General features: G+C 39.0%; 1 protein-coding gene across 1 annotated transcript in view; it reads right to left on the bottom strand.

The window, feature by feature from the left end:
* Positions 1–4: 4 nt before the first annotated feature.
* Positions 5–26,959, bottom strand: part of THEMIS (thymocyte selection associated) — an 83,677-nt gene continuing 56,722 nt past the window's right edge. The window contains exons 5-7 of the mRNA XM_015623223.2: positions 21,708–21,858; positions 11,739–11,883; positions 5–7,562 (exon numbers count right to left, since the gene is read on the bottom strand). Coding sequence (XP_015478709.1) covers positions 7,553–7,562; positions 11,739–11,883; positions 21,708–21,858 — 306 coding nt within the window. The 3' untranslated portion in view covers positions 5–7,552. The remainder of the gene's footprint in view (positions 7,563–11,738; positions 11,884–21,707; positions 21,859–26,959) is intronic.

Below are 26,959 nucleotides of genomic sequence, written 5' to 3'. Positions count from 1 at the left end.
GAGAAACCTTGTTTTGAAGTTCTGATCCAAAAGCAATGCCTTGACTGTTTCCCAACAAAGCTGTTATTTTGCAGAGCATCTGCAAACTGGAAGCTTTCTGTTTTTTCAGATTAAATACTTGAGTACAGATAGAGTCCCTTGCTGTGCTGCTTTGCAACAAGTAAATGCCTCACGTGGTAGAGCAGAGCCAGTCCAGAGCAGTCCTGAAGAAAATTAGCTTACTCCGTACCAGCTTTTACATGACAACAGAGAATTATTGTATTTGATCCACTTCACTTCAAGAAAACTTTGATCTGGATCTTAATTTATGTGATTATGTATCCTGTATAACCACAGGTTGCTTTTCCATCCCACCATGTCTAATCCACTTGTTGCAGTGTGTCATATGTTGGATTTGATTCCTGAGGAAGAGATGTATTTGCAATGTTTGTACTCCTAGTGCCTGGAACACTCAGACCCAATCTTTGGGATTATAACCTACATTTGAAATCAGTTATATCTTGAAAACAGGGATTGTGAGGAGGTGGGTGTGGGGTTCTGCAGGCAGACAGGGCTTGAAGTTTCTTGGGAAAAAAGGAAATGAATGAAATGTCTTTGCCCACAGCAGTGGGCTTGGAACTAGATCACCTTTAGGGCTCCTTCCAATACAAACCCTTCCAGTTCTATGAAGTTCTATGAAAAGAAAATTATTTCTTTCCATTCCATTTTCCCGGTTTGATTTTTTCCTTTCTTCCCAAACTTACATGATATTTGCACTGTAAATTAAGAAATAATTATCATCACATTGAGCAGCTAAACACCATTCTGTCCTTTAATGTCCCAGGACAAAGGTGTTAATTATTCATTGTCATTTAATGGATAAACTCTTAATGTGGCATCATTAGCTAACAATTTTCAAAGGAAATACATTAATGAGGTATAAGAAAATGTGGGAGTTTTTACCTTAATTACCTGGTTCATAGATCACAGTAATTAGTTTCCAGCAGACTTTAGATATAATCCAAAAGTAATCACCACAGCTGCCAGCTGCTAAAATATTAAGTTAGTTGTGCTCCAGAAAAGTTTTAAAAATTTTTTTGACCTTTTATGTGGTTGACTTAGATTTAACTTAAGGTGTGCTTTGAGAATAGAAAAAAAAACATTAATACAAACTTGTAAAATGAAAACTGCTGCATTTGAGGGAATATTTATAAAGCACATTTTTAAAAAACAAATAACTCCTTACCTGAATTCATGAAACATTAGGAAATAGTTCAGAATTTTGAGAAAGAGTCATCTTTCTTAATACAGCATCAAGCATTTATGTATTTCGTACACTTTGTCCTGTTCCAGCAAGACAACCAGTCAGATAAAGACTTTAGAAATTGGCCAGACATTGCTCTTTGGAAGCTGAGGAATGCATAAAAGTTTAGACAAAATATGGGATGGGGGGACTCTTACAAGTAGACTAGAGCCAGTTATCTTGGAATAGAATAGATGCATACTTGCAGGAAAACTTCTGAGTATCAGAAATTAAACAGAGAGAAAAGCATCAAGAGAAACCTGTAGAGATGTGGTAGGATGTCTGTGGAGTGGAATGGGAGAGCACTGAAGGAGCTTACTTGCTAATAAGAGCTAGCAAAAGCTGACGACTACCTAAGCAGGGGTTTGCTGACAAGAAGGGCTCACAAAGCATATGCTCATATGCAAAATGCTCAGCATTAATCTGGGGTTTGCAGCTCTGTCCTCATGCCTTTTACATATGTGGTCTCTCTACTGAAGAATGCCTGGCATTAATTAGGGCTTGTTCTTATTTGACAGAGGTGGTGTTTAGAAAAAACAAAGCCGCAGCTGGCTTCAGAAAGCCAGGGTGAGGGGGTGGGAGATAAACTTCTGTACAGGCTTGCAATAGCAAGCCTAAGGGGATTGGGACAAATAACATTTAGGAGTGAAGAAGGGAAGTTTAGAATTGAAATGTGGTACATGATAAAGGAAGAACTTGGGAGAACAAAAACACACCAGGAAAGAGCCTGTCCATCTTCAAAACTCAGACAATAGTGCTGAATACTATACAGTCCCCACACCACAGCTCATTTTAGGCAGGTCAGCTCCTTGTTTCTGAGCACTGTGCAGTTTTCAGTGCCTTTGCTACAGGAGTGATCACATTTCTGAGGAATGGTCAGAAGTGAGGTTCTTGTCCTTGTCCACAGATTTGCAACTGGGCATACAGCTGCTGTGCCTTACCAAACACTGTCCAAAATTTACATCACAGAAAAATGTAAGGGCTGACCTCTTCACCTATTCTTCCACAAGGGGAATGGCAACCTTGTTCTTCTCTAGGAAAGGTACCTGTGCCTTCACAGAACGGCAGATGACAGGTGTCAATAGGCACTTCTTTAGCTTTCTTAGACATCAAGATGTGGAGCTTACAGGGAAAACACTCAAGGAAGTAATTGGTAAAGATGCCAAAATACTCTTTATCCTTTCAAGTAGGAATTGGTCTTCTAAGTTTTGTCTTCCCTATGATCCCTAATCTGTGGAGAATTGGGAGTGCCTATCCAGCCTATGCTCTCTAATGAATAATAAAGTGCTTTTTTTTTCTGGTGGGAAAACCACACCTAGCAGGTGTGGAGGGAAGAGCAAAAACATTCTTGCCCAAGGCAGCCTCTAATGTGGCAGATAGCAGATTCTTCTGCTGGGAAGTAGAAGATGTAGATTTGGACTCTGACAGAGAGAAAACAAAGCTAACCTAATATAAGTACTCTGACTCTTGTGCACAATGTTAAAACCCCTCTGCATTTCCCAAATCCAAATTGTTCAGTTACTCTCTCAACTGAGGCATTTTGCCTGCTCCTCTCAGCAGGGTGTTGGAGGATGTGGACTTTCAGTTCCTGCCACAAAAGCAGGATGGAGACCTGTTATCTCCTTCACCCTAACTTTAGTGACCCCAGGAGGAGCACGTTGCCTGCCTGGTTTTGATACAATTTAAAAATATGAATATTCTTGTAGATCTGAGTCTAAGCTCATTTTGGATTTAATTATCTTTTTTACAATGAGACACAACGGCCATGAGGTGTTTTAAGAACAATGTGCATGGTGCAAACTGCCCCAGGGAAGGGGCTGTCAAGGATCCCTAGGAGGGTGTAGGGGAGCCTGGGGCTGCAGACCTGCCCAACAGCACCAGCTGGAAAGGGCTGCTCAGTAAGGAAGCATTGACAGTGGCTCAAAATGGGGCTCAGAGGATGAGGAATGGAGGCAGAATCATGTAAAGATTTGTTAGAAGACATTTATACCTACTTAAAACATGGCTAGAAAAATAATTCAAAAATGGCTTTTAACTGATGTATGCCTAATCAAACTCTCCAGGACAGAAAGAGCAATAAAATAATAATAAAAAAAAATCCTTAATGTCTCTTAGTGTCCTTCTGCAAACTGTTAGTAGTTGTGGGAAAATTTGCATGAACTGTTTGTGTGTGTGTTTGCAGGAAAGGGCTGCAGCAGGTATAGTGGACAGATAGTGGCAGTATAAACCAGCCTTCTGGACTAGTAAAGTCATTTCAGAAAGAAAGGCTCTTTCTACCTCTCTTTTGTATGACATTAGATCCCAAAATGCTAATAGATTTGATCACTGATCCTAAGAGAGCAGGCAACTGAAATAAGAGGCAAAAAGGGAGTATTTTTGCTGACAAAGTAGCTGCAGTGCCCCATGTGGGGCAATCCTGAACCCAGTTCAGATCCTTCCTCTGCGCCATGAGAACCAGAGGAATTACATAAGAGTGGTGTATTTGCAAGAAAGGCAGATCATAACATCTGAAGCTGCCCCAGGAAGAGTTATTGCTTTCTGAGGCTGGCCTGAGCCTCTGGCTGCCAGCACTGCTGCATCCAGAGCCTCAGGGACAATGTTGCAGAGGACATAAGGGGATACAGGCACATGGATGTTGAGGCATTTCTTAGATCCTGGTGGAATCAGCCCCTTAAAACATCATGCAACTGTTTCCACATATGCCCAAATGTTAACAAATATGAGGAATTTAAAGTTACATGAGGAATTTAAAATAGTCAGACTGAGCTATCCATTCTGGTACTCCTGCTCTGGATGGAGATGACAGCAGTAGTCTGGGGCAAAAGCAGCAAAAGCAGCAAAGGCAAGGCAAAGGCAGGGCAATCTCTCTTCCCACTCAGCCTGCCAGCAGCTGGCAGTCTGCACTTACATCCAGCCCACATGGTTCATCAGTCCCAGAGAGAGTTGTGAAAGGTTATCTTGGAAAGTATAAAAGCCCAAGAAAAGATACAGAGCAAGTTTATCAAAGAAATCGACTATTGCAAAGCACAAGAACACTTCCAGCACACAGATACATTAAGAAAACAAGGGAGAAAAATTAAAAAACAAGCAAACAACAAAACCTGCCACCAATACATGAAGTAGAAGCAAGAGAACATTCTCTCAGAGACTATCAGTTTTAACATGGGGTCAGGGAGTTGAAAGTTTGCATGGTAAAGACACATCAGTCTAAAAATGAAAGGAAAACACCTGGACAGTCTTAGGAGGGGTAGGAAAGATATGATATGTGTTAAGTGAAGAGATAGCAAGAATAAACTGTGGTTTCTTATTGGGAGTGTTGTGATAGGTGACATCACATGTGTCATGTGTCATTTAAACAAAAGAGTTTTGGCATTTAAGGAAGAATGCAGGGAGAAGATTCTTCTTATCTTCCCAGGCACAAACGCTGGATATATAAAAATATGTTCATGTTGATCATCCAAACAGAAAATTCTGTCTCACTAAGGGCTTATGCACACATGGAGTGCTGTGGAAGCAGCTGCTTCTGATCAGGCCCTCAGTGAGAACACACTGAAAATACTTCTTAGCATTAAAAGAGATAAGCCTTTAAGCTAACAAGTCTGTGCAAAAGCTTATGCCAATCTTTTGCAAAGCAAATATCTTATTATTTAAATACACTTGTATTCTCTTCAGGCATAGCAATTGTGGTCTGTGTTCAGCTAAAAATGTCTTTCCCTTCCTGAATGCAGTCGTCTTGAGCATTAATGTCTGGGAGTGATAACCATGTCCCTCAAGGATTGCCATGACATTACAGCTTTGTCAAACATGTATTAGCAAACAGTAAGAAATCACTGTGGTCATCTGTATGCCGTAAGGGAATCACAATACTTATTAAGTCTTTAATATCAAACACAAACCTTTTATTAGGATCTTACTTCACATCTCCTTCCTCCCCTCTGCTTTCTCCAGTAAGACAAAATGTCTTTTCTTCACAGCTCAAGACAGCACTACGTTCTCTCTCCCATCCAGAACTGAATGCAAATGGCATTGTCCTGCTGTGTCATAAAAACTGAACAGCCAGGATAGTTCCCACTTCTGTCACAAGACACAATGTTGTCCCATATGCCAGAGGGAAAGATGTGGGAGACATCTCTGCTATTAATATAATTACAGATTTCATAAAACCGCCACCCTTACTTAGAAGAAGGAAACTCATTCAACTCAGTGAGGCTGAATATACAAGACAGAATTGCATCATGTGACAAGGGTGACCAAACCAGGCTACTTATGAGAGGATCTATGCAAAGAAGAGAAATTTCTTCTTTGGAAGAATTTTAATAGGAAGAATTTACAGAAAGGGCTGATAAGCCTTTGGGTTTTTTCACTAGATCCCAAATTCCAGTGTAGAATATCCAAAAGAAGCTCATGTTTGTTGGGAAGGTACTTTATCATTGTACTCTGTTCACACTCAACATTTACAGCAACTAGAGGACACTTTGTTTTTTCTAGGCTATCTCAGCCTCTCCTTCTATGTCAGACTCTCTTTGTCCTCAACCATCCTCATGGGCTTTTGTAGGACCCACTGCAGTATGTCTGCATCTTTCTTGGGACCCAGAACTGACACAGAAGTCCAGATGTGGCCTCACCAGTGCTGAGCAGAGAGAAGAGACACTTCCCTCTACCTGCTGGCACATCCTGCCCTTGCAGCCCAGAAGTTTGTTGGCTTTCCTCTCATCCTTTCTTCTATAGAAACCTAGTACTTTTCTGAAGGAACACATCATGCCTTTCAGAAATCCAGCAGAAGACAACATCATATTCAGTGGTAAAGTAAAAAAAAAGAGAAAAAAAATCAGCAAAGTTAAAAAAAAATAAAATTCAAATACCAGGTTACCGAAACAAATGGAGTTGTTTTGAGCTGCCAAAAGAGACATACAGATTTTTTTTTTAATGCTTAATATGTATTTAAAATACCTGCAAGTTATGTGGCAGCCACTTTTGTACACACCCACAAGCTGTGTTAACCAGTGATATGCAAAACGTTGTATTCTACATATGCATGGAATCAAAGTACTCTGAGTGATATTTTTAATACTTAAATTGTAACTGATTTGAATGAGGATGAACATTTATCTTGAATAAATTAATGTGAGACAATATTAAGAAATCCTAAATTAATTTGCATTAGTGAAAATTAATCATTCAGTAGAATTGTAATAGACAAGTCTGAAGAGATTTCACTGTCTGCTTGAAAAGACTTTTGCTTTCAAGTATACTAAGGCTTTTTTGGAGTTTTTGTTTTTTAACTCCTCAATAGAACTAAATATAGGGTATGTCCAGGCTTTCTAAACATATTCCCTTTCTCCACCCTGCTGATTTCTGGATATGCCACTCTGATTAAGCTTCTGTTGACTCTGGAAACCCCTGGCACATCAATTGTGTGTTTACACATTGATTCTTGATAGTTTTCCCTGAAAGTCAAACCATTGCCACAGGGTTATGCACCTATCCTATATGGATATCGATGGCATGGACTCTAATTCTTCAGATCCAGTTTCTGTCTACCATTCGTGGCTGCATTTTCAGAAAATTGCTGGATATAATAACTTTAGCGTAATTCTAGACATTAGCAGTAAAAAAGGTTATGGAGATGGCAATGCTACATAATTTAGGCACTCCTGGGTCTTGTGAGAAGAGTGTCTTTGCTTTGCAGGGCAAATACATGTTGTGCAATGGTACTACTTGTGCTTTGTCCATCATGTGAAAAAGGGGCGGAATCTGGTCATTTATAGTTTGGAGCTGTAACCTGAAGCATGTAACACTGGCTAAAGAAATGAATGTCCACCTAAGACAATCCTTTAATACCCTTTCCTTCTTAAAAAAAAAACCAAAACAAAAACAAAACCCAAAGGAAGCAACTATGTGGCTGTTTCAGTAAGGGATGTGCCTTGCATATGCCCTACAGAGGTTCAGGAAATAACCGGAATTTCAGGTGCAATAAGAATGAAGAATTGGACTTGGCATCATTCTCTGAGTTCACTAATAAATATGTACAGAAGAGCTTTGTCTATTCAAAGGGTCATGAGACATTAGCTGGTTTGACTTCTTATTTAAGACAAGTAAGCAGTTTAGTTTCGCAGAGGATTATTATAGCTAAATTACAGCCTTGTTGTATGCTCTTCATGAGTCAAGAAGGACACTTTCATGAGCAGCTTTTTCTTACAGTTGTGGTCAGTCTTGATGTGAGGACACAGCTTTCTGCTTGTTTCCAGTTCATTACAGAATTATTTTTCTTTAGATGTCTCTGAAAACAAACAAAACAAAATGACAGGGTGAAATAGGAAATTTTATGTTTGGATTTAAAAATTGCATAGGGAGTACAGGTGAATGAGCTCTTGAGACAAATTAATGGCTGCGAGTTAGGGCTTGTCTGTACCATAAAATGGTTTGTCAGTACAATTACACAGCAATCCAAGGACTACAACAAAAATAAACCTAATATATAAAGCTATACACAGCTATGCCAGCAACTTTGCTTAAGTATTTGAAACTTATCAGTAAATTTTTCTTTTACTGGTGTAGCTTATGCAGTTTAGGGAACTATTTAACCTACACCAGGCAAAAGAGCTCATTTATTCAGTATAAACTGTGACTCCATCAAAAAGTTTTCCTAGTGTATCTCCAATGTGATTACCATGGTGCCTCCTGTGTCATATTCTGGTCTGTCAGACATAGTAGAAGAGATACTTTCCTCTTGGGGAGAGACTTTCCAAAGGATGTGCCCTGTGACTGATGCAACAGTAATGAAAACAGGCCTGGAGGAAAGTTAATTAATAATTTAATTAATATTTAATGGCAACATGCCAGTGTGCCAGACTTCACCAGTGGGTTGTGTTCCCAGCTCTGCCAACTATAAAAACATGTTAGAATCTGCCCTGTGGGGGAATGGTAGGGCTTGTTCGAGTAGGAAGAATATCTAGAAGATCTAGATAATCACTTGTCTTCCCTGCCCTAAGGGTCTCTGAACCTACAACTGCTTTGAGATAGGTTCTTTGAAGTTCTGCCTGAGTCAAAGCTCAGATTCGAAGCTCTTAGATTAGCTCACTATTTATTTGACCCCTCTTGACTCTTCTCTCTGTAATCACCATTGATTGCAACCTGGAAAAAACTTCACTTCTCATATTAGAGAAAAGTGAAAACAGCAGGCAGCTGAAGAATAATGTAACCATGAAAATTAGCAAGGTAGATGATGCCCCCAAATCTGCACTGACAGTTACTTAGGAAGGGGACTTTCAAAACTGCTGAGAACACACAACTACAGTCATGGATTTGGGTTCCTCACTCCAGTATACCCAAGGCTACAAAGTCTGCCTCAGCCTTTCACCCAGAGGCTTTTCTATGAAAGAAACAGCTTGCTCAGAGGGTCAGTGGCATGACAGCGCCAGAGAAATGTCCTAGAAAAACAGTACAAAAAGGATTAATGGAAATGTACTGGGGTCAGAGTGATTTTCATTTGTAGCACTGTCTCTAGATTTCAAATATGAGGTAACCTGCATCTCAACACAACCAAGGAAAAAAAATAAAGAAAAGAATTGCACCTTAATCTGTTTCATACAATTAGTTTTAAAAAACTGGTACAAACTGAAAATAAAGAAAACTATTTTGTCCAAACAGAACCACCTCAGCTGTTGAGTTCATGAGAACAGGAAAACACAGCTGTGTAGCTTTTTCATTCCTTGCAGCATTTCTCTCTCTTTTCTACTTTTCCTTTATTTGTGTCCTATTTAATAAGCACAGAAGCTTAGTCAGCTGACACCATTCCTTTTCTGGCACTTGTGTGCAGTTCAAGTCCAGAAAGCAACCTCCTGAAACAGCCTGACAGCAGTACTCATTTTCAGCTCTCCAGGTGGCTGGACCATGTTGTTTCTGTCCTTTTCCAGCCATGAGTTACATGCAGCTATCAGCACTGGAGACAGACTCTGCCTTTTCTGGTTTTGCTGCTGAATTTTTTGTGGTTGCTGTTGTTCCTGTTCCTGCATGCCTTCATCTCATTTTTGGTGCCAGGGACATAGGAGGAGACATTACAGCAGCACCAGAGTTATTCCAGTTCAGTGGTTGCAATGGACCTTCTATCTTCCCATTTTCTCACAGTGAGAAAAGCCACTGTTGATATTTGTAATACTGTCCAGAAGACTGTCAAGCTGAGGGCTTTCCTCATTAAAAAAGAAGAAACAACTCATGGCAGTAAAAGGAGAGAAACTTGCCATGCTGAAAAGAAAGCCACACATTTTAAATGCTTCCAGGGTGGTGTGGGGTCTTTTTCTTACTTTCTTTTGAATCTTTAATGAAAGGTTAAAATATGTTAATAATGGTTGTTGCTATAGCAAGCTCAGGCATCTGTAGTGAAGTCCCTTCCTTAATTGCTTATTGTTCTGGAGTGATGAGGTCATGTTAACATCACTGACCCTCTGGGCACTTTTATTCTATCAAAATTAACATAGCAATGACCTGAGGCAGCTCTGTTCTTTCTTTCTCCCTCCTGCTTAGGGCAAGGACTAGCTTTTTGCAAGTATCACCCTGGCATGCTTCAGCCCTGATCATGGAAAGATTTTGAGAGGGACACTAGTGAAACACTGCAAATAATAAATACTGGCTTGTTGTTTTTTTTTTTTTAAGGTAGACTTCACTGCTTAGGCTTACTTCTGTATTTCATTAAAACTATTTTTCCTCCTAACGATTCTATTTAAAAGTAATTTATGTCAGTAGACTTAATTTTGATAAATTGTAAATACCAAATAATTAAAAGCAGATATTAATAAATGGCATAAATGTTCTGAGGAAAGGAGGCACCATGGGTGGGAAATGGTTAACTGATTAATTATTCAAGAACTATTATGATGAGATATTAGGTATTTGACAGATATTAGGTGAAAGAGACAACATATTTTGATGCATTATTAACCTGTATATAACCCTAAATTGGCTAATTTGGTTATTTTATCTGGCTACATATTTTGTAACACTATTGTCTGTATTAACAGTTAATTGCATATATCCACGTAAAATCCATATTTCCCAAAATGCTCACAAGTGCTAGTGTGGAACCTTGATAGAAACTTTATGTGCTAGAAAAAAGCTGTAGTGCAGATTTCTGGTGGCTGGAGGGGCCACATGCTCCCTGGCTAGCTAATGATTTCAGAGAGTAGATATATCTGTCAGCCATTAAGGACAAAAACTTGTGGGATTGCTTTATAAACCAAGGATTGTCCAAAGAGAATTATCTCCCTCAAAGCAGCAAAGGTTCTTTTCTTTCATGTTTTGTTAGTAACCTCCAAGAGGACAACTAATAAAGTGAAACTTTCCTTCCATTAACAGGGAATTTAAAGAGCAGGTGGATAAAGACTTAGAGGAACTGACACCACAACAGTAAGTGGTATAAACAGATGCTGATCCTCTAGGCTGGAGCTGCTTCTTGAAATTATGCTTTCCCCTTAATGCCTATGGTCAGAAAGGATATTTTAGTCAGAAGAGAGCTTAATTCTCTCTTTCTCAACTTCTTTACATGATAGAACCTCAATAGCATGTGGACTGAGGAAGTAATATGTTATGTGAAACTTCCTACTTAGTTTCACTTTTGTATTTTCTGTGATTTTGGAGTCTCTGTGTCTGTGAGCAGGGGGAGATATGGCCACACACTGCCTTGGATGTCATGTTTCTGAGAGATTTGCATTGCAGAAAAAACCCCCGCCTTATTGCATATTCACTATGTTGCTTAACTTGAACATGGTATGAATGTTGCACATCACTTAAAAATAAAGTACATTTTGAAATGAAATACTTAATAACAAAACATTTTTTTAAATCTCTGAAGCACAATGTTTCAAGTTTTTCCTGTGTTTTCAAGGATCTCCAACCACAAAAGAAGCAATTCAGCCAAATCAAGTGAAATTCATAGAAGGTTCAGCTATGAGTGAAAAGAACTGGGACCACAGTTTCAGTCATATCTAGAAAAATTCTCATCTGCATTTAGCTGGAAATGGTGCCTAGAGATTGTTACAAACAAAGGCCTTCTTCACTGGCTCTTAAAGTCACTGCAGACTGCCAGAGCAGATAATGCCCAGAAGCTTTTAAAGCCTCAAAACAGTCATGCACAAGGCATCCACTCCCAGAAAGAGGAAACGGGCTGCATTCAGAGTACTATAATTTCAGAGCAAATTGGCACAAACCAGAAAAAGGCCTGTGGACTTCTATCCCCAGAACAATGGCATGTACTCCTTTAACAAAGGTGACATGGCTAAGAGGTCACAGGTGGCACCTCAGAGGAGCCTTTCCTGTCTTACTCACATGACGTTTGCAACAACAGCAGAAGTTCCCAGGGGAAAACCTCTCTTGTTTGGGGAAGTGAAGGCTATCAGCCAGTCTGAAAAATCACTCTGCCTGCACTTGTTTGCATCCACAAGTGATCCCAGCCCACACTCACCTTCTTCCTCTGGAGAGTGAATGCTCATTTCTAATGCTGGTGTCATGAAATACTTTTCTTATGTTTTCAACTATATTTTCATCAATATAGCTGTAGTCATGCTCTTCTTCCTCTTCCTCTTCTGCCTCATAGTTTCTTGCTAGGCCTGAAAAATTAGCAAAAAATATCTCTAAGGAAATGGAAGACTCTGTCCTTGGCCTGGAGAAGAAAAATAGTACAACTCAAAAAGACAATCATAAAAAGAAACAATGTTCTCTTCATTTTTGTATTTTTCAGAGATATTAAATGACTTGCTCAAATTCCAGAACAGTATCTGTGACAGAACAAGAAAGAAAATGAACTGAGCACTTTACAAGAGAGTCTTCACTCAAGAATTCCTATTTCAGTTTTTGTATAGGCGTGTACCTCTAAGTTGACCACTGCCTGCTATCTATGCATGAATAACTTTAATGTCTTTTGAAAGGTTTAGCTGGTGTAATCACTAACCACATCAAAGCAGGTACATAAAATTTTCTGACCATATCAAGGAAAGAGCAGTCCAGCTGCCATGAGTTGCACGTGCCATCCTTACCACCGATGTGCTCCCATGCTGTCGTGTTTCATTGGCTGAAAAGAGGACCCCTGCAACTAGGGAACCACAGTGTTACCTTGGGATTTTCTAGAGACAGAATCCTCCAGTTGCTTGTAATTTAGATGGTGATAACAGAGACACAGAGTTGAGAATGACATGAGGTTAAAATGAAATGTTTTGGAGTGCATTTCCTTACGTCCACCTAGACTGGGCTGAAGCAGAGCTGAGGACATTTCAGAAAGCAGCAGTGTTTTCCCTCAAGACAAGAGACCCTTATTGGAGGGCTCTTAGCAGCTCCAGTACTGTGGCAGGCTCTACTCTGCATCTGGGTACTGTAACTTCACTTTAGAGCTCACAGTGGTGCAGGCTGCTGCTGGGAGGCCCCAGGGTCTCTTCCCCTGCTTGGGTGGTCCACCTCTTCCCTGAGGCTAGAGCAAACTCTGCAAGACATGTGGGACCACTGATCTCATGGAAATAAACTCCATAAGGATCAGACCATGAAATGCCCCATTTTACCCCTCAGAGCCACCCCATCACTTAGCTCAGCCTGTGGTGGGCATGAGCCAGGTGGCAATAGGACCAGCTAGAGCTGAAATGATGGTGGTGATATCCTTGGCAGATCCCCTGCCAAGGGCAAATCACCTTTAGAATTTATCAGGAAGTTTCATAGGTTATGGAGCTGAGAGGATACTGTGTTTTTAAAGCCAAAACTTTCACCTGAAATTGCAACCAGTGTGAAGCACTGTTGTTGGTACAGCTGTTCCTGGTTGATTAATTTTCTACTACCATGGTGTACTATCTGACCTCTCAGCAAGCCATGTTTGTCAAACAGGTTCTTCTTTATGAGACCAAGCTTCTCAAATAAGAATTCTCCCAGTTTTGCACTTTCAAACCACCGTGTGCCCCTTCAACAAGAGGATAACACTGCGATTTCTCAGCAGTCTCCAAATCTTACTTGTGTTCCTCCTGAGGCACTCCATGACTAAGGTGTCTCTCCCTGAAAACTGGGTAATAGTAATTTCTTTCTGAAGGTGTGATCCTTTCTTTTGTAGGTTTTCTAAGGCTGGAAATAAATATGAGGTTAATCAAATATCTGTCTGGCTACACCAGCACAGAGTTTATCACAGACCTATATAGCCATCAGTCCCCCACTACTGAATTAGCAAAGTATTTCCAGATCTAGGCATCAAAAGGGAAAAAAACTGCAAAACAAAACCCCAAACATATGATTAGAAATGCATGGAAGATCTCACTCACACATGTGGCCACTATCTTGTTAATAAACATTTCCTGGTTTGTAGTTCATTTGCAATTTGGCTGTGCTTGATATCAGTAAAAGCAAACTAATGAATAAAACAAGCGCTGAAAGAATAAGCTAATCCCTGTGATTCAGCGAGGGAAATATTGTTTGTGCACTTAGACTTGCTAATATGGATATAAGGTACAGATTGCTCATGGATGGCATAGCCAGGCTTTCTTCTTTTCCAAACACATGCAAACAAATGGATACACTTCTAAGCAAGACAACTCAAGGAGAAAGAACATTGATGTCATCAGGCCAGACTAAATCGCAGCTGTCCCCACTCCCAAACCTGCTCAGAGTTCCTTTTGAAATGTATATATTTACACTTCAATAAAGCATTAAGCAATGAATGAGACAAGCTGAACAATCCCAGGGGGATCCTGAACATTGAAATCAATGCAATTTTCTTCCCTGTTTGAAAAAAAAAATCTATTAGCCTCAACATTGAATTACCGAATCACATAGGCCATCTCAGTCTGCCAAGAAAACAAGGCTTATGTCATCGTGCTGTCCATCCATCCATCAATCTCTTCAGTACTTTTACAAGTTTATTTCTGCCAATTTCAGTCAGATTTGAAAAGGGGACAGAAGTCTCACCGTGGTTACAGAAGCTAGGGTTGAATTAGTTCCTCTATTGAGAGAGAAGCATGCAGAACACAGCTGTTATCCACTCCATTTGGCAGCAGACAGCAGGATAAATCAGCGTGTGCATATTGGTTGGCCACTCAACACACACATAGCTCCAGACCTGCTCTCTTCCTTTTGATAGGAACACTACAAGGAGAGTTTTGGTTATTATCAGGAAAGACAGAGAGTAGCAGTAGGGGACAACAGTCCTGAATACTTATTAAATAAAATTTCATTAATTCTGCTCTTCCTGGAACAATTTGTATAATTATATTTGCCTTTATAGTGGAAGGCTAGTGCTCTGCAGACTAAAAATTTCCATTTATTTCACTTGTATCCTCAAGTGAGTACGATGTATTGTCTTTTTCTTGGAATATACTTGCTGGTTTCCACAAATTTCAAGGCCAGAAATTGTTGTCATAACAATTAATAACAACTGTGGTCCCCATTTTGCCCTTCTTCAAAAGGCAGGCAACAGAAATGACCCAACTCATCAAGACCCCTGCTTGAATGAAGCAAGTGCTGGAGGCCCCAGCTCATGCATATGCACAACTCTGCACACCTAAATGCCTCTAGCTGTGTGACCGTAACACAGTTTTATAGCTATGGTAAATATTTCAGATCAGTTTTAACACTGCATAAATTAACACTGAACCACAAAACATTTGTTGTTTATTTATGCCTAACCTGAAAAAAGTAGTTGTGAAATATTCTGCATAATAGTATTATGAACTCGAGTGGTAGAACCATGTCCTTATTTCTGCACATCACTTAAGTGAAAATGCACAGAACCCAAGGTATATGCATGAACCAAGCATTTTTTATGAACAGCAGCATTTTGTTTGCTGTGAGCCTGGTTCTGATGCTCCTCAGTGCTAATGAGAACTAATTCCTTAGGGAGTGCTGCTGAAAGCTGATCAGTGATAGAAGAATCAGAGCCCATAAAACTAATGGACTGTTCCTTGAGCTGGTATCCATCAACCATTACTTCATGTGATGATGTAGCATATCTTTAAAAACTGTTAAGTGCCACAATCAAAATATTTCACATAAACTGTAGGGTTGCATTTAATGTATGGGTAATATTTATCTCCCTCTGGAATCTCTTAAACTAATGCTTGGAAAAGATTAGTGTTAATTTCTTTAAAAAACCCTTAAATTTCCTGAAAGAGACAAGTGTTGACCTCTTTCTCTGTCCTTTTACTTTTAATTTTTTTTTCTTTTTCAGTTTTGTTTCTAGTCTGTCTCACTGATTTTATTGAACTTTTTGAGACCTAGTTTCCACTGTTTCACTAGTGCCTCATATAAAATAAATCCCCAGTGTGACCACAGCTCCTGCAGATCAGAAATGGTTGCCACAAGTTTTAAACAATCTCATATTTCTTGCCTCATCATAAGTTCCTGCAAGAGATGCAGAGAGGGGCTCAGAGCACCATTAGAGATGTTCAAATGCTGCTCTGCACAGGACTGGGGGAGCAGAGCCAGGCAGCACAGCCAGAGAGTGGGAAAGGGCACTGACATGAAGTACTCTTTGCTTTAACTACATATAATGCTGCCATACCTCCTCCTTGCAACCACCTAAGCTCCTGCCAGAAACCTCTGAATATTACTGCAATTAAAGTCAGTCATATCTAGTAAACCAGAAGGATTCAGAGCCTGTGCTTTTTTTCCCCCTGCTGTAAAACAAATTAGAGTTTGGTTGAGGGAAAAGCTTAGGGAAAATATTTCAGTATCTATAGTTTTAGTACACTAAAGTGTACTCACATTCTATAAAGTGGCATGATCTCCATATTTTAAGTAATTTTCTTGCCTTTTCTTGGACTTAGGTCAGAGGATGTGTCAGCCAGGGATAAATTTTGTATTTACAGATGAAAACACAAAAAGGTTTTTGTTTTTGCTTTTGTTCTTTTTGGATTTTTGTTTTTTTGTTGTTGTTGTTGTTTTTTTTTTAATTACAAGACTATGGGACCCAAATAATCTAATACAATTTTTTCCCTAGTCAAAGACTGAGCTGAGTGGGGAAGCTGGAGGGTGTTGTCACACACACATACAGGAAAAGATTCCCAATTCACATTGCTTATTCCCATGCACCTAGCTCAGAACAGTAATACAAAATCCCTGTGATGTCCTCAAAAAAAGAGCTGCTTTGTTTTTTTTTCCAAATAATTCAGAATTCTATATTTTGCTTTGAGTTTTTGGGGTTATTATGTTTAATTAATTTTAATATTTGTTTTAGAGTACAGTTCCATAGTCATATGTATTGTCTTAACTAATGGGACAGCAAGCTACAGGGGCAGAAATTACTTAAACCATCTTTGAAAATTTAGTAGACATATGTGCATCCTAAAGCACAAACAGAAGGCCCAATCCTCTTTTTCTTTCTCCAGCCCACTAGCCTCTTAAATCAAGTGCCTAAAGACAGAATATATAAATACCTTCCCTAAAATATCCTGACATCAATGAATGAAATCAGCATGAACACTGTTTTGTTGCAGACTGTAACTATTCCAGAAACTTATGCCATGAACAAGAAGATTATGTAATGTTATAGAAACTCCACTTAGAATAAATTTCAAGGATAAAGAAAAACTGATACAGCAGATTTCAGATGAGGGTTATTATCCTGCAGATATTGGTATCATTTTTAATTAGTTCAAACTCAGTCAAATATAAGAAAATAAGATAATATCTTTAGTGGTCTATTCAGGTTTAATTGCAACAGAGGAAGAAGGTTCCATTTCTTAGAAACAAGGATAATAAATCTTATCCTTATTAACATGAACTCTGTAAAGAAAGACAATAGAAGCTTTAAAACAGAGAAGAAAACATGGCGTTTTTCTTTTCGGAACTATCTGGCCTTTAGTAAGAAATAGCAATTGTCTCTGTAACGAGGGGGGTTTTGAGAGTACAGATTCAACATCCTTATTAGGAATTTGAAACAGGTTGGTGCTTTGGAGGGTGGCTTAACATTCATCAGTAGAAGTTTAAAGATTAGTCAGTGAATGGTGCATTTCCTCCCACTCAAAACCCACAGGAGTGTGTCTGTGTTATTAGTCTTGACATATTTTCTAATCCATTATCTTTTGAATTAGCAGAGCAGAGTACACCCTCTGGAACAGACAAGCTTGCTGCACGCAGCAGTGGACTCATGGGGATTCCTTGGCTGGCCAGGAAGAACTGTTCCATAATCTAATCCACTCTTCTGTATAATGCTGTAGTTATCTTTAAATCAAGCCAAGTAATTTTGGACTGTACATACAACTTTCAGAAAAAACTTCAGCTTTGATTTGGGTATGTCAGTGTACAATCCATCACTGTTCTTAGGACTGGGTTACGTCTGCCTAGCTCAAACTCACACTATACTCCAATTTGGACAGAGTTGGTAAAGGGATATATATACTCCAAGGCAATTAATCAAGAAGCAATTTCCTAGTCTTGCAAAAGAAGTATCACTCTGATACTACATTGTGATTTTCTGTGTGCATACTAAGAGAAGTGCTAGGAGTTTGTTTGGAATCCTCAGTAACAAAAGCTATCCTTTATCTGGTGTTCCGTGAGAAACCTAAGCCAACAGAGTAAATAAGATGAACTTCAAATTAACTAATTACAATTTTCATGAGAAATGAGGCAGGAGACCTGTGACTGATGAGCTTTTGAATCAGATGCATGGCTAAGAACTCAGATAGATGGGAAGAGTTAGTGCTGTAAATCTTTGCTGTACCAGAGTCATGCAAGCCTTCAGCAGTCCTAACACCAATTTTTTTTCCTCTAATACTCTTGGTCATACACCCAAAGCTACCTGCAAAGCACGAGTCTCCAGACAAAAACTCATGGAAATACATAGGGAAAAATAAGCCTGACTGATAGCTAAACTAAATCATTCGTCTGTCATGACTACCGATATGCGGGTCTCAACCAGAAGAAAAGTAAATGCTGCTTTCTCAGAAGGGATGTCACAGAAAATATTGGGATCTTGATGGAATGAGGACCAAAGGAAATAGATTAAGAACAATCAAGAAAATATATTTTCAAACCTGAAAATGGCCCTAGAAAAAGCATTCTTCTCAATTAGATTGTTTCAGAATTAAGAACAAATGAAGGCTTGCCTAAGAAAAACAAAGTTGTGATAGAAACTGAAAAATCACAATAAAAGTCAAGTGCTTTTCAGGACTCTGAAAAAGGTTTATCAATGACATAAATAAGGCTTGATGGCATGGACAAAAGACTAATGCTACTATCTCTGAATGAATAAAGAGAGAGAAGGCAGCCAGACTTCATGCAGGGCAGATGAGCCTGTCAACAATATTGCTTCGTTTCATCAAGGTGTTGAAACATGTTCAGTAGAAGGTCCAAACCTGGAACTATTGCAAAATGTCCAAGTCTGTTTTCTGGTGTCCAGAACCACAGGCTGCATGAGCTAACAAGCAGCATGAAGGAGAAGGAAGAAATTTTGCTGGTACTGTGGGTAACAGAGGCAGCCCTCTGCCTAGGGACAGGTGAAGAGCCCCTTGAGAGTTTCTGGGTCAGGATTTCATGGAGAGACCAATATGAGTGATGATGTGGGTTCCACAACAGGAATGAGCTTTCCTTAGTAAGTTTGCAATGGGAGGAGCAGCTGAGATGGTTGTGCTGCCATCCAAAGGGATCTGAACAGGCTGGAGAACTGGGCAGAGAGGACTTTCATGAAGTTCAGCGAAGGAAAATGCAAGGCTCTGTACCTGGGGAAGGATAAGCCCATGTGCCCACACAGGCTGGGGAAGAATGACTGGAAAGCAGCATTGCCAAGGAAACACTGGGGTCCTGGAGGGCAGGCTGACCTGACATTGCTACAGCAATGTGTCCTTGCAGCAAGTGGTCCATCACCTCCTGGGCTGCATTAGTCAAACTGCCGCCTGCACAGATCCTTGTCCCCCTGATCCACACCGGTGAGAGCACACCTGGAGTGTGGGGTCCAGATCTGGGCTCCCAGTACAAGAGGGATGTGGATGTTCTGGAGCAGATCCAGCAGAGGGTCATGAAGGTGATCAAGTGCCTGAAGCATCTGAAATAGAAGGGGAGGCTGAGAGGGCTGAGACTGTTCAGCCTGGTGAACAGAAGGCTCAGGGAGGATTTTATCACTGGGTATTAGTACCTGATGGGAAGATAGGAAGAAGATGGAGACAGACACTTCTCACTGGTGCCCAGTTACAAAAGAAACAAAAAAAAGCAGTAACAAATACCCTCACAGGTGGAAAATGGAAAGACCAAGTTACCTCCCAGTCCTGTTATTGAGCTGAAGCCTTAGTAACAGTGGCTCCACACAGCTTTTCTCAGCCAAGGGATCTCAGTTTAGAAACTGCTGTACAGTTCCCATAACAGGCACAGGAAAGTGACTCTATGACTTCACTTTTTGCACAAACTGAGAAGCTGCGTTCAGAAAAATATTTGAAGACTCTTTACCATAAAGGCAGTTTGAGACTTTAGTCTGTGTGATGTTTCCTGTCTGTGAGCAGTCTAGGCCGATAAAGTTAAGCACCTACTCAATCACTGACTTCTGTGCTTGTGAATAAGCCAGTCCTCAGCATAAGTTTTACATCTGTCTTCTTCCTTGAGGAAGCCCTGTCACATTTTCTTCAGGTGTGTTCCCCCTGCTTCCCATGTCTGCCTCACCCCACAGAGATTAATCCATGCAAGTGATCCAATTAGTCCCTGTAGCATGGACAATGGTTTTCAAAGTCAAGCCACAGTGATTTAGAGGAAATCCCCTTGACAAAAAAAGGAGTACTGCGTTAACCTACATTGGTATTCCTCTTTTTTGTGGGGTTTAAACTGAGGATACAGTATTTTTTAACTGTAAGCTTCACCATTTACCTCTATAAAATCAAATCAAACCATTAAACAGTGACAAAACAGAGCCTGAAAAGAGATTTTTCAAAGCCACAAAATATCAAATCTGGAATTTAATTTTGAAACTGCCAGATACCAAAATATTATGCTGGTTTTTCTGGGGCAGAATTAATTGTACTCACAGAGCTGTTTTGGATTTGTGCTGAACACAGGGTTGATAATACAGAGATTTTTTTTTTATATGCAAGATGTTTTTTTATGAGCAGGGCTTGCACAGAGCCAAGGGCTTTCCTGCTTCTTATGCTGCCATGGCTGGCAAGGAAAGTTGGGGGTGCACTGGAGTTTGGGAGGAGACACAGTTGGGACAGGTGACCCAGACTGATCAAAGGGATGGAAGGAGGAAGGGGAGGACATTTGGAGTGATCAAGTTTGTCTTCCCAAATCGCTGTTACACTTGCTGGAGCCCTGCTGAACTGAAGATGGTGGAACATCAGCCTGTCCATGGGAAGCAGCGAGATAATTCCTTGTTTTCCTTTGTTTGTGTGAGTGGCTTTTGCTTTCCCTGTCTTTAATTCAACCCACAAGTTTTCTGGCTTTTGCCCTTCCAATTCTCCCCCCATCCTGCTGGTGGGGGAATGAGCAAGCAGATGTATAGGGCTTGGCTTCTGACACCCCACATCCAATAATCAGTCCCCAAATAATCAATTTCCACAGCAATAAGGATTAGTGAATATTCAACATGACACTGTACTTCTTCTCTTGAAAAGTGGTTTATGTAGCTTTTAGAAGTTTCAATACACATAGTTTCAAACAGACAATCCTTTTTAAGAGTCTTACATACTGAATGACAAGGAAAAAAAGAGGAACTTTAGGAAGTTTTTCTATTGATATCAATTATCAGTTAATAAATGCTGTGAGGATGAATATTCGTGCTTTAGTCTTCCAACTGTTCCAGTGTTGTAATTAATGTGATTTTTTCATATTTCAAATATAACCTGTGACTGAGAAATTAATGAAATAATTTTTTTTTTATTAATGGTAAAGTTAAAATATACATTATAAATTTGGTTTTGTCCTCTTATCATTGAGCTTTTCAGTGTGATTCATTTCTGAAAAACTTGAAAGATAAGCAGAAAAACTAGCCATCTATCAAAATTACGTGAAATACAAACAAATAGGGACTTTAAAATCAATTATTGGTCAAGTAATTTGCCCAGTAAAATTTTGTTCCTCAACATACAAAAATATGAGTTGAAGGCATCTCCATATCTTTAATGTAAATGGCTTTCTCATCTCAAAAAATTTTGGGATCTTAAAGCATTAGGTATTTTTTTAATAACAGATTAAGTGTAAGAATCACTCTAAAGCAAAAGAACAGCACGTTTTCCAGTCGTCTGTTCCTAAAAACCACTGAATATTCATGCTGCAGTGTCAAACAGAGTTTAATACCGTGCTGCTGCTGAGAGCTTGGATGAATTTGCCTTACGGCATTTATGGAGGGAGAACAGAAAGGAGAATTTTTCATCCCTTTTTGACTAAGCCACAGATTCCAAGAGAAATCACACAAGATATGTCAAATTTTCAGTAGGGCTGGGGTTAAGCTTTGTTATATTAGTAGCTTAAACCATAAAGCTCAACTGACCTTTAGTCACAGTGGTTTCCACTAGTGTAGCTTTCCCAGTCATGTCCTTATTCTCACGATGCACCAAATCATTTTGACAATTAACTTGCAATTCCAAAACATCAGCAGCTTGATTTGAGCACAATTTCTTGGTGGTGTCTATGTAGAAATTCTGAAATCAGATAGAATAGCACATTAGCTTTCCATGTAAATTATTATTCCAAACTGAGGTGACATGCAAGAGCAACATTCTTCGGGTTATTTCTGTGAGTTTTAACTATAGATCTTTCTGTTTGTTGAAGTCCTCAATGACATTTACCACAGAGCTTGTCTTTCAGGCATGTACATCATAAAATGACATGACCAGGAGGTACTCTAGGTGAAGACATTACCTCTAAAACACATCTCCAGTCTTTCTTTTCCTTTTTATGTTTGGCTATATGGTGTCACACAAGCAAAAGGAGATTTATGTATCCCTTTTGGTTGATTCAGATTACTTTCTGATTAACTATTTTTATTGTATCGATTGTTCATTTAATGTGTTCTGTTACATATTACATCACAAATTCATATAAAGTCTGACATTTCAATTACATTTACCCAGTAGCATTCACAGCATAGTATAGTTAGATGATGAGAACAGACAATTATGGCGTTATTAATTATAATTTTATTACATTGGAAAAAGCAAGTTAGATGGCCGCAATATTTGCATCCCTTGAAATTCAAGCTTCATACACACCTTTCCATAATTATGTTGTTTTATTTTTAATTCTGAGGTATTCATGTCATAAATACTTTCAGTCAAATACATATTTTTACCTGTGTAAGTAACAGTCAGCTAAAAGTGTCAAAAATATATCTTTGGTGAAACTTTACAGTAGCTGCAGTGTCGGTACAGACCAATTGCAATCATTATACCAGAGTACATATTTTAGGAAATAATCACAATAGATTTTCCATTCAAAATTAAATGCAGATTTTTTCCTTAGCAATGACAAAGCCCATCCTATTCAGAGAGATAAGGTCATGTTGGTAAATCTGACAGTAGCTACACAGTAATAGGATCTGATCTTTTCAGAATCAACCTACAATTTGTAAGAGCATGACACAAGCCCGTTTTTTACAATTTGCCCTTTTTAAAAAAAGATATCAGCTAGGAACAAAAAAAAGTCACTGGTAATCAAAACAGAAAATTTGGAAGAGTATATTAAGAAAAACAGATGAAGATGGAACCTATAAAACACAGGGATGATTTTTCCCAGTGCATGGGTCATAAGTGGAAGACTCCAATTTTTCAATTAGAGGAATCTCTGGTACTTTTCTCTTTTTTCTTAAGTTCCCCTCTCACCTACAAGATAGATCTACAGGAGTCAGTTGAGTTATAGTGTTCAATGCCTGTTTGTGCTCTATAGATCCTACAACACTGGGTAGTGCTCACCTGCATTGCCAAAGAGCCTCTGAGGCCCAGCAAAGATGTAAGCATGTAATTCACAAAAAACTCCGGGACTTGTGAAAAAGAAATTCAGCTAAGAAATATTTTGCAAAGAGGACAGAAATGTCAGAAGAAATTCTTCACAGCAGAGAGTTAAAATAATCTGATGAAAAAGGCACTGTTCAAATAAGGAGTGTGCTCAGTGTGTTGTGGAACAGGTACACTGAGGCTACAGGGACTTTAACTTTCTTTCACCAGGAGGGCATGGCCCTTCTTTCACCTCCTTTTCTTGATCTGCACCTAAACATGCCTGTATACCCCACCTGTTTGTTGCCAGACTCCCCAATTATATGTACACTCACTTTATACACAGTTATTGAGAAATGTCTACCTTCTGTTAGGGGAAAATAAATGCCTAAATAACCATGTTTCACTAAACTAGTCCCATCCTTGGTATCAGTCATACCTCTTTATCACAATTTGAAGGTTTTGGGAAGGGTAGGGTAACTATTATTCATAGGCAGATTATTCCTGTGTTCTAGTTGTTTGGCATACTTAGCACACAGAAAGCTTTCACTTAATGGTCAGCTTTCAGGGAAGAATGATTAATTTAAACTATATATATAAATAATTAATTTAAACTATAGACTTTTTTTTTTTAAAAAAAATCTCTTATTTTCTAGTCAGCTCCTTATTTACCCTATTAATACTAGCAATCAATTTGATGTATGAGTATGTTGAGTTTATTTGTTTTGCATTGCCTTAACTAATTAAAAACAGGCCTTGGTATCAACATAGGAAGTTACCCTCATTAAGAAAAATGTATCTGGTATTTGAGCTAATCTTATAATTCATCAGCAAAACCACACACTGTGAAAAAATAGTTACCTGGGGCACCTTGTAAACAAATTAAAATATGCAAAACTCAAACATTTAAAATAAATAGGATTACAGAAAATGAACTGTCACATCACTTTATGCTGAAATCTGATAGCATTTTAACATCCTTAACAGCACTATAGATAACAATTATACTAAAGACCAGCAAAGATAAGTTGTTTTTAAAAACTATGTAACTGAGAAGCCTTACAGTTGTCTTTCAAATACTTGGCATATTTAACAGCACAGAATTTCTATCTAGGCAGAGTCATTGTTCCACTAATTTAAAGAAGTCAGGATATTAGCCATGATTTTCAATAGTTACTGCCAGAAAAAGCATTAATTCAATTAAAAACTCTTAATCTGAGCTGCAGTCATTTGTTATAAGAGACTACTCATGAGGAAACCCCAAATCTCAGCATTTGGAAAATAAAGCCAACATCAACAGGTGCATGAACTAAAAATTTTACAGCAGTGGCTAAGAATTGCCATTACATCTTCAGGTTTGCTGTGGTCCAGGAACAACTCAGGAGTCAGAACGTAAAGCAGTAAAGGTAAATGAGTCTAAATATGCACAGTCCTTCTCAGGAAATAGGAGTGTTGTGTCAAACAGGATAAACACAAAGCAGTGTGAGAACTAAGGTGAGAACTAAAGGACTGGAGATGCATCACTTTAGTAAGAACAGAAGTGTCAGAATTCAGCAGAAGATGTAAACGAGTGCAGTGTTTATTGAAGGTGCATGAACTGAAAACATTGCAGAAGCAAACTGTTTCAGAGTAAGGAGATTGAATTAGTTTCCTTTGATCACCTGAAGAGTTTTATTGCACCTGTGTGTGTGTGTGTGTGTGTGTGTGTGTGTATGTGAGATCTCTTCTGCTAGCAAGGCTTCCCTCTGCTTGTCTGCTCCAGAAGCAGTAAAATCTGACAATAGGCCTTATGAGTGGCACTGGAAAACAGTAATGTTTTCCCTATGTACAGCCACAGTTACACAAAACCTATTCTCACAATGCTGATTTCCCCTGCAATATAAGTGTCTGCTCTCATCCTCTTCTCCCAGCTCCAAGCTGAATTCTCCTCAGACTTAAAAAATCTGGGCTATCAACAATTGTATCCATGTGAATATTTTTTTCACTACTGTGTCTAATTGCTTTTTAAACTAATTTACATTTCTGTTATCAGTACCATGTGGCAATGAGTTCCAGAGTTTATTTCTGCACTGAAATTTACTTTGGGTTGTGAGGTTTCTTTTTACTGCCTTAACTCATAATTTCATGCTGGTGCAGTAATTCCTCTCCATTAATTTTCTCCCATCATTCATATTTTTGCTCTTTTCCTTGAGTCACCTCTTCTTTAGGTAGAAGAGTTTCTGGTCTTTAATTTTTCCCCTTCCAGGAGTTGAATTATAAGTCATGATGCACTGACTCTGGAAACTCCTGCTCATTTGCAAGATACAACCCAAAAATAATGAAGGCAATCCCTATCCCACACATGCTTCAGACAGAACTATTTGGTTACAACTACTTAATCAACCCATAGAATAGCACAGAAGTTCTTACAAAAGAAACCCCAAACGCCCAACTAACTAACCAATCAACCAAAAAACCCACCAAAAAAACCCCACTAAAACCAGCAATAACAAAACCACAAAACAAATAAGCAAACAACAACCCCCATCCTCCTCCAACTCTGAAGGTGTCCAGCAAAATTATTGTAACCACTGAGATACAACAGAAGGAGAAGCTCTTAGAGTAACTAAGAAAAAAGTCTTTTAAATCTGGTAACAAAAAAAAAGAAAATAATTCATGTTCATAATACACATTATTGTTTGGTTGTTTTTTTTAAGGAAAGAACACCTCAACAGCATCTAGAACATTCAGAGTAAAGAAGGAAACAACATTTGTTTGAAGTACAGAAAAATGTGGGAGTAAATATGAAACCAACAGCTGTCATAATCTCTGAAAATGTGGTGAGAGATGTAGTGGTATAAACTAATCTGACAAAACTATGCTTTTCCAGACTGAAAGTCAAGCTGTTACGTGATTACAAATGACTCTAGTGAAGAGGAGTACTCATTTGCTGGAGCAATCAGTGCTGGACATGGCACAATGCCTTTGGAGTACCTTATTGCAAGTCACACATGCTAGAAGATACAGAATATAAATCTTTTACTGCAATCTTTAAAAACAACTTGGAGTGGCATTATTTACAGCCATCAGAAACCCAAGCCAAAGCTCCAAATATATATTTGTTGCTTTGGTATATACTGCATGGGTATATTTATATCTAAAATGCTTAATTGCTGCATGCACCTTTCCACCAGAAGAAAAAGATGTATACATAGAATGAAAGTGTGATGAATGATTTCACTGTCCAAACACAGACAAAAAAGACAATTTATCCCCACAAGCTCTGTACAACAGTTCTGCAGGAGTCACACTGCACTGTATTCACTGGGAAGCCCAAACCAGGCTGGATGAAGTTTTAGTTTTAAATATTTTGCAGACTATTTCAAGGAAATTGTGAGAGAAGGTGGAAGAGTGAGATATATCAGTATTCATAGCTGCTGATTTATAAAGAAGACTTTATGAGCTTCAAAACCTACAGATTTACAACCTACCTATATGATTTTGCTCCTACAGTCATTATATCCCCAAGACTTTCTTCAGGGAGAGTTTGGAACTACAGTGAGTCAGAAAATAATCACAGATTTTGCTTCCCATCTAGTACCAGCCAGAGTAAATGCTATCACATTCAGAGCCTTAGACCATCCTGAGTCACACAACCGAATTATTCTCAGGTTGGGAGAGCACACGTTGCAGTACATTCTGGAGTAACTACATTGCTCAGACTTACACCAGTGCTCATCATCAGGTGATCCCCTCTCTATTCCACTCTGGTGGAACCCCACCCAGAGTACTGTGTCTGGAGCCCCCAACATAAGAAGAATATTGATCTGCT

Source organism: Parus major, chromosome 3 (genome assembly GCF_001522545.3).
Source record: "Parus major isolate Abel chromosome 3, Parus_major1.1, whole genome shotgun sequence".
NCBI lineage: Eukaryota > Metazoa > Chordata > Aves > Passeriformes > Paridae > Parus > Parus major.
This window is presented reverse-complemented; position numbering and strand designations above follow the sequence as displayed.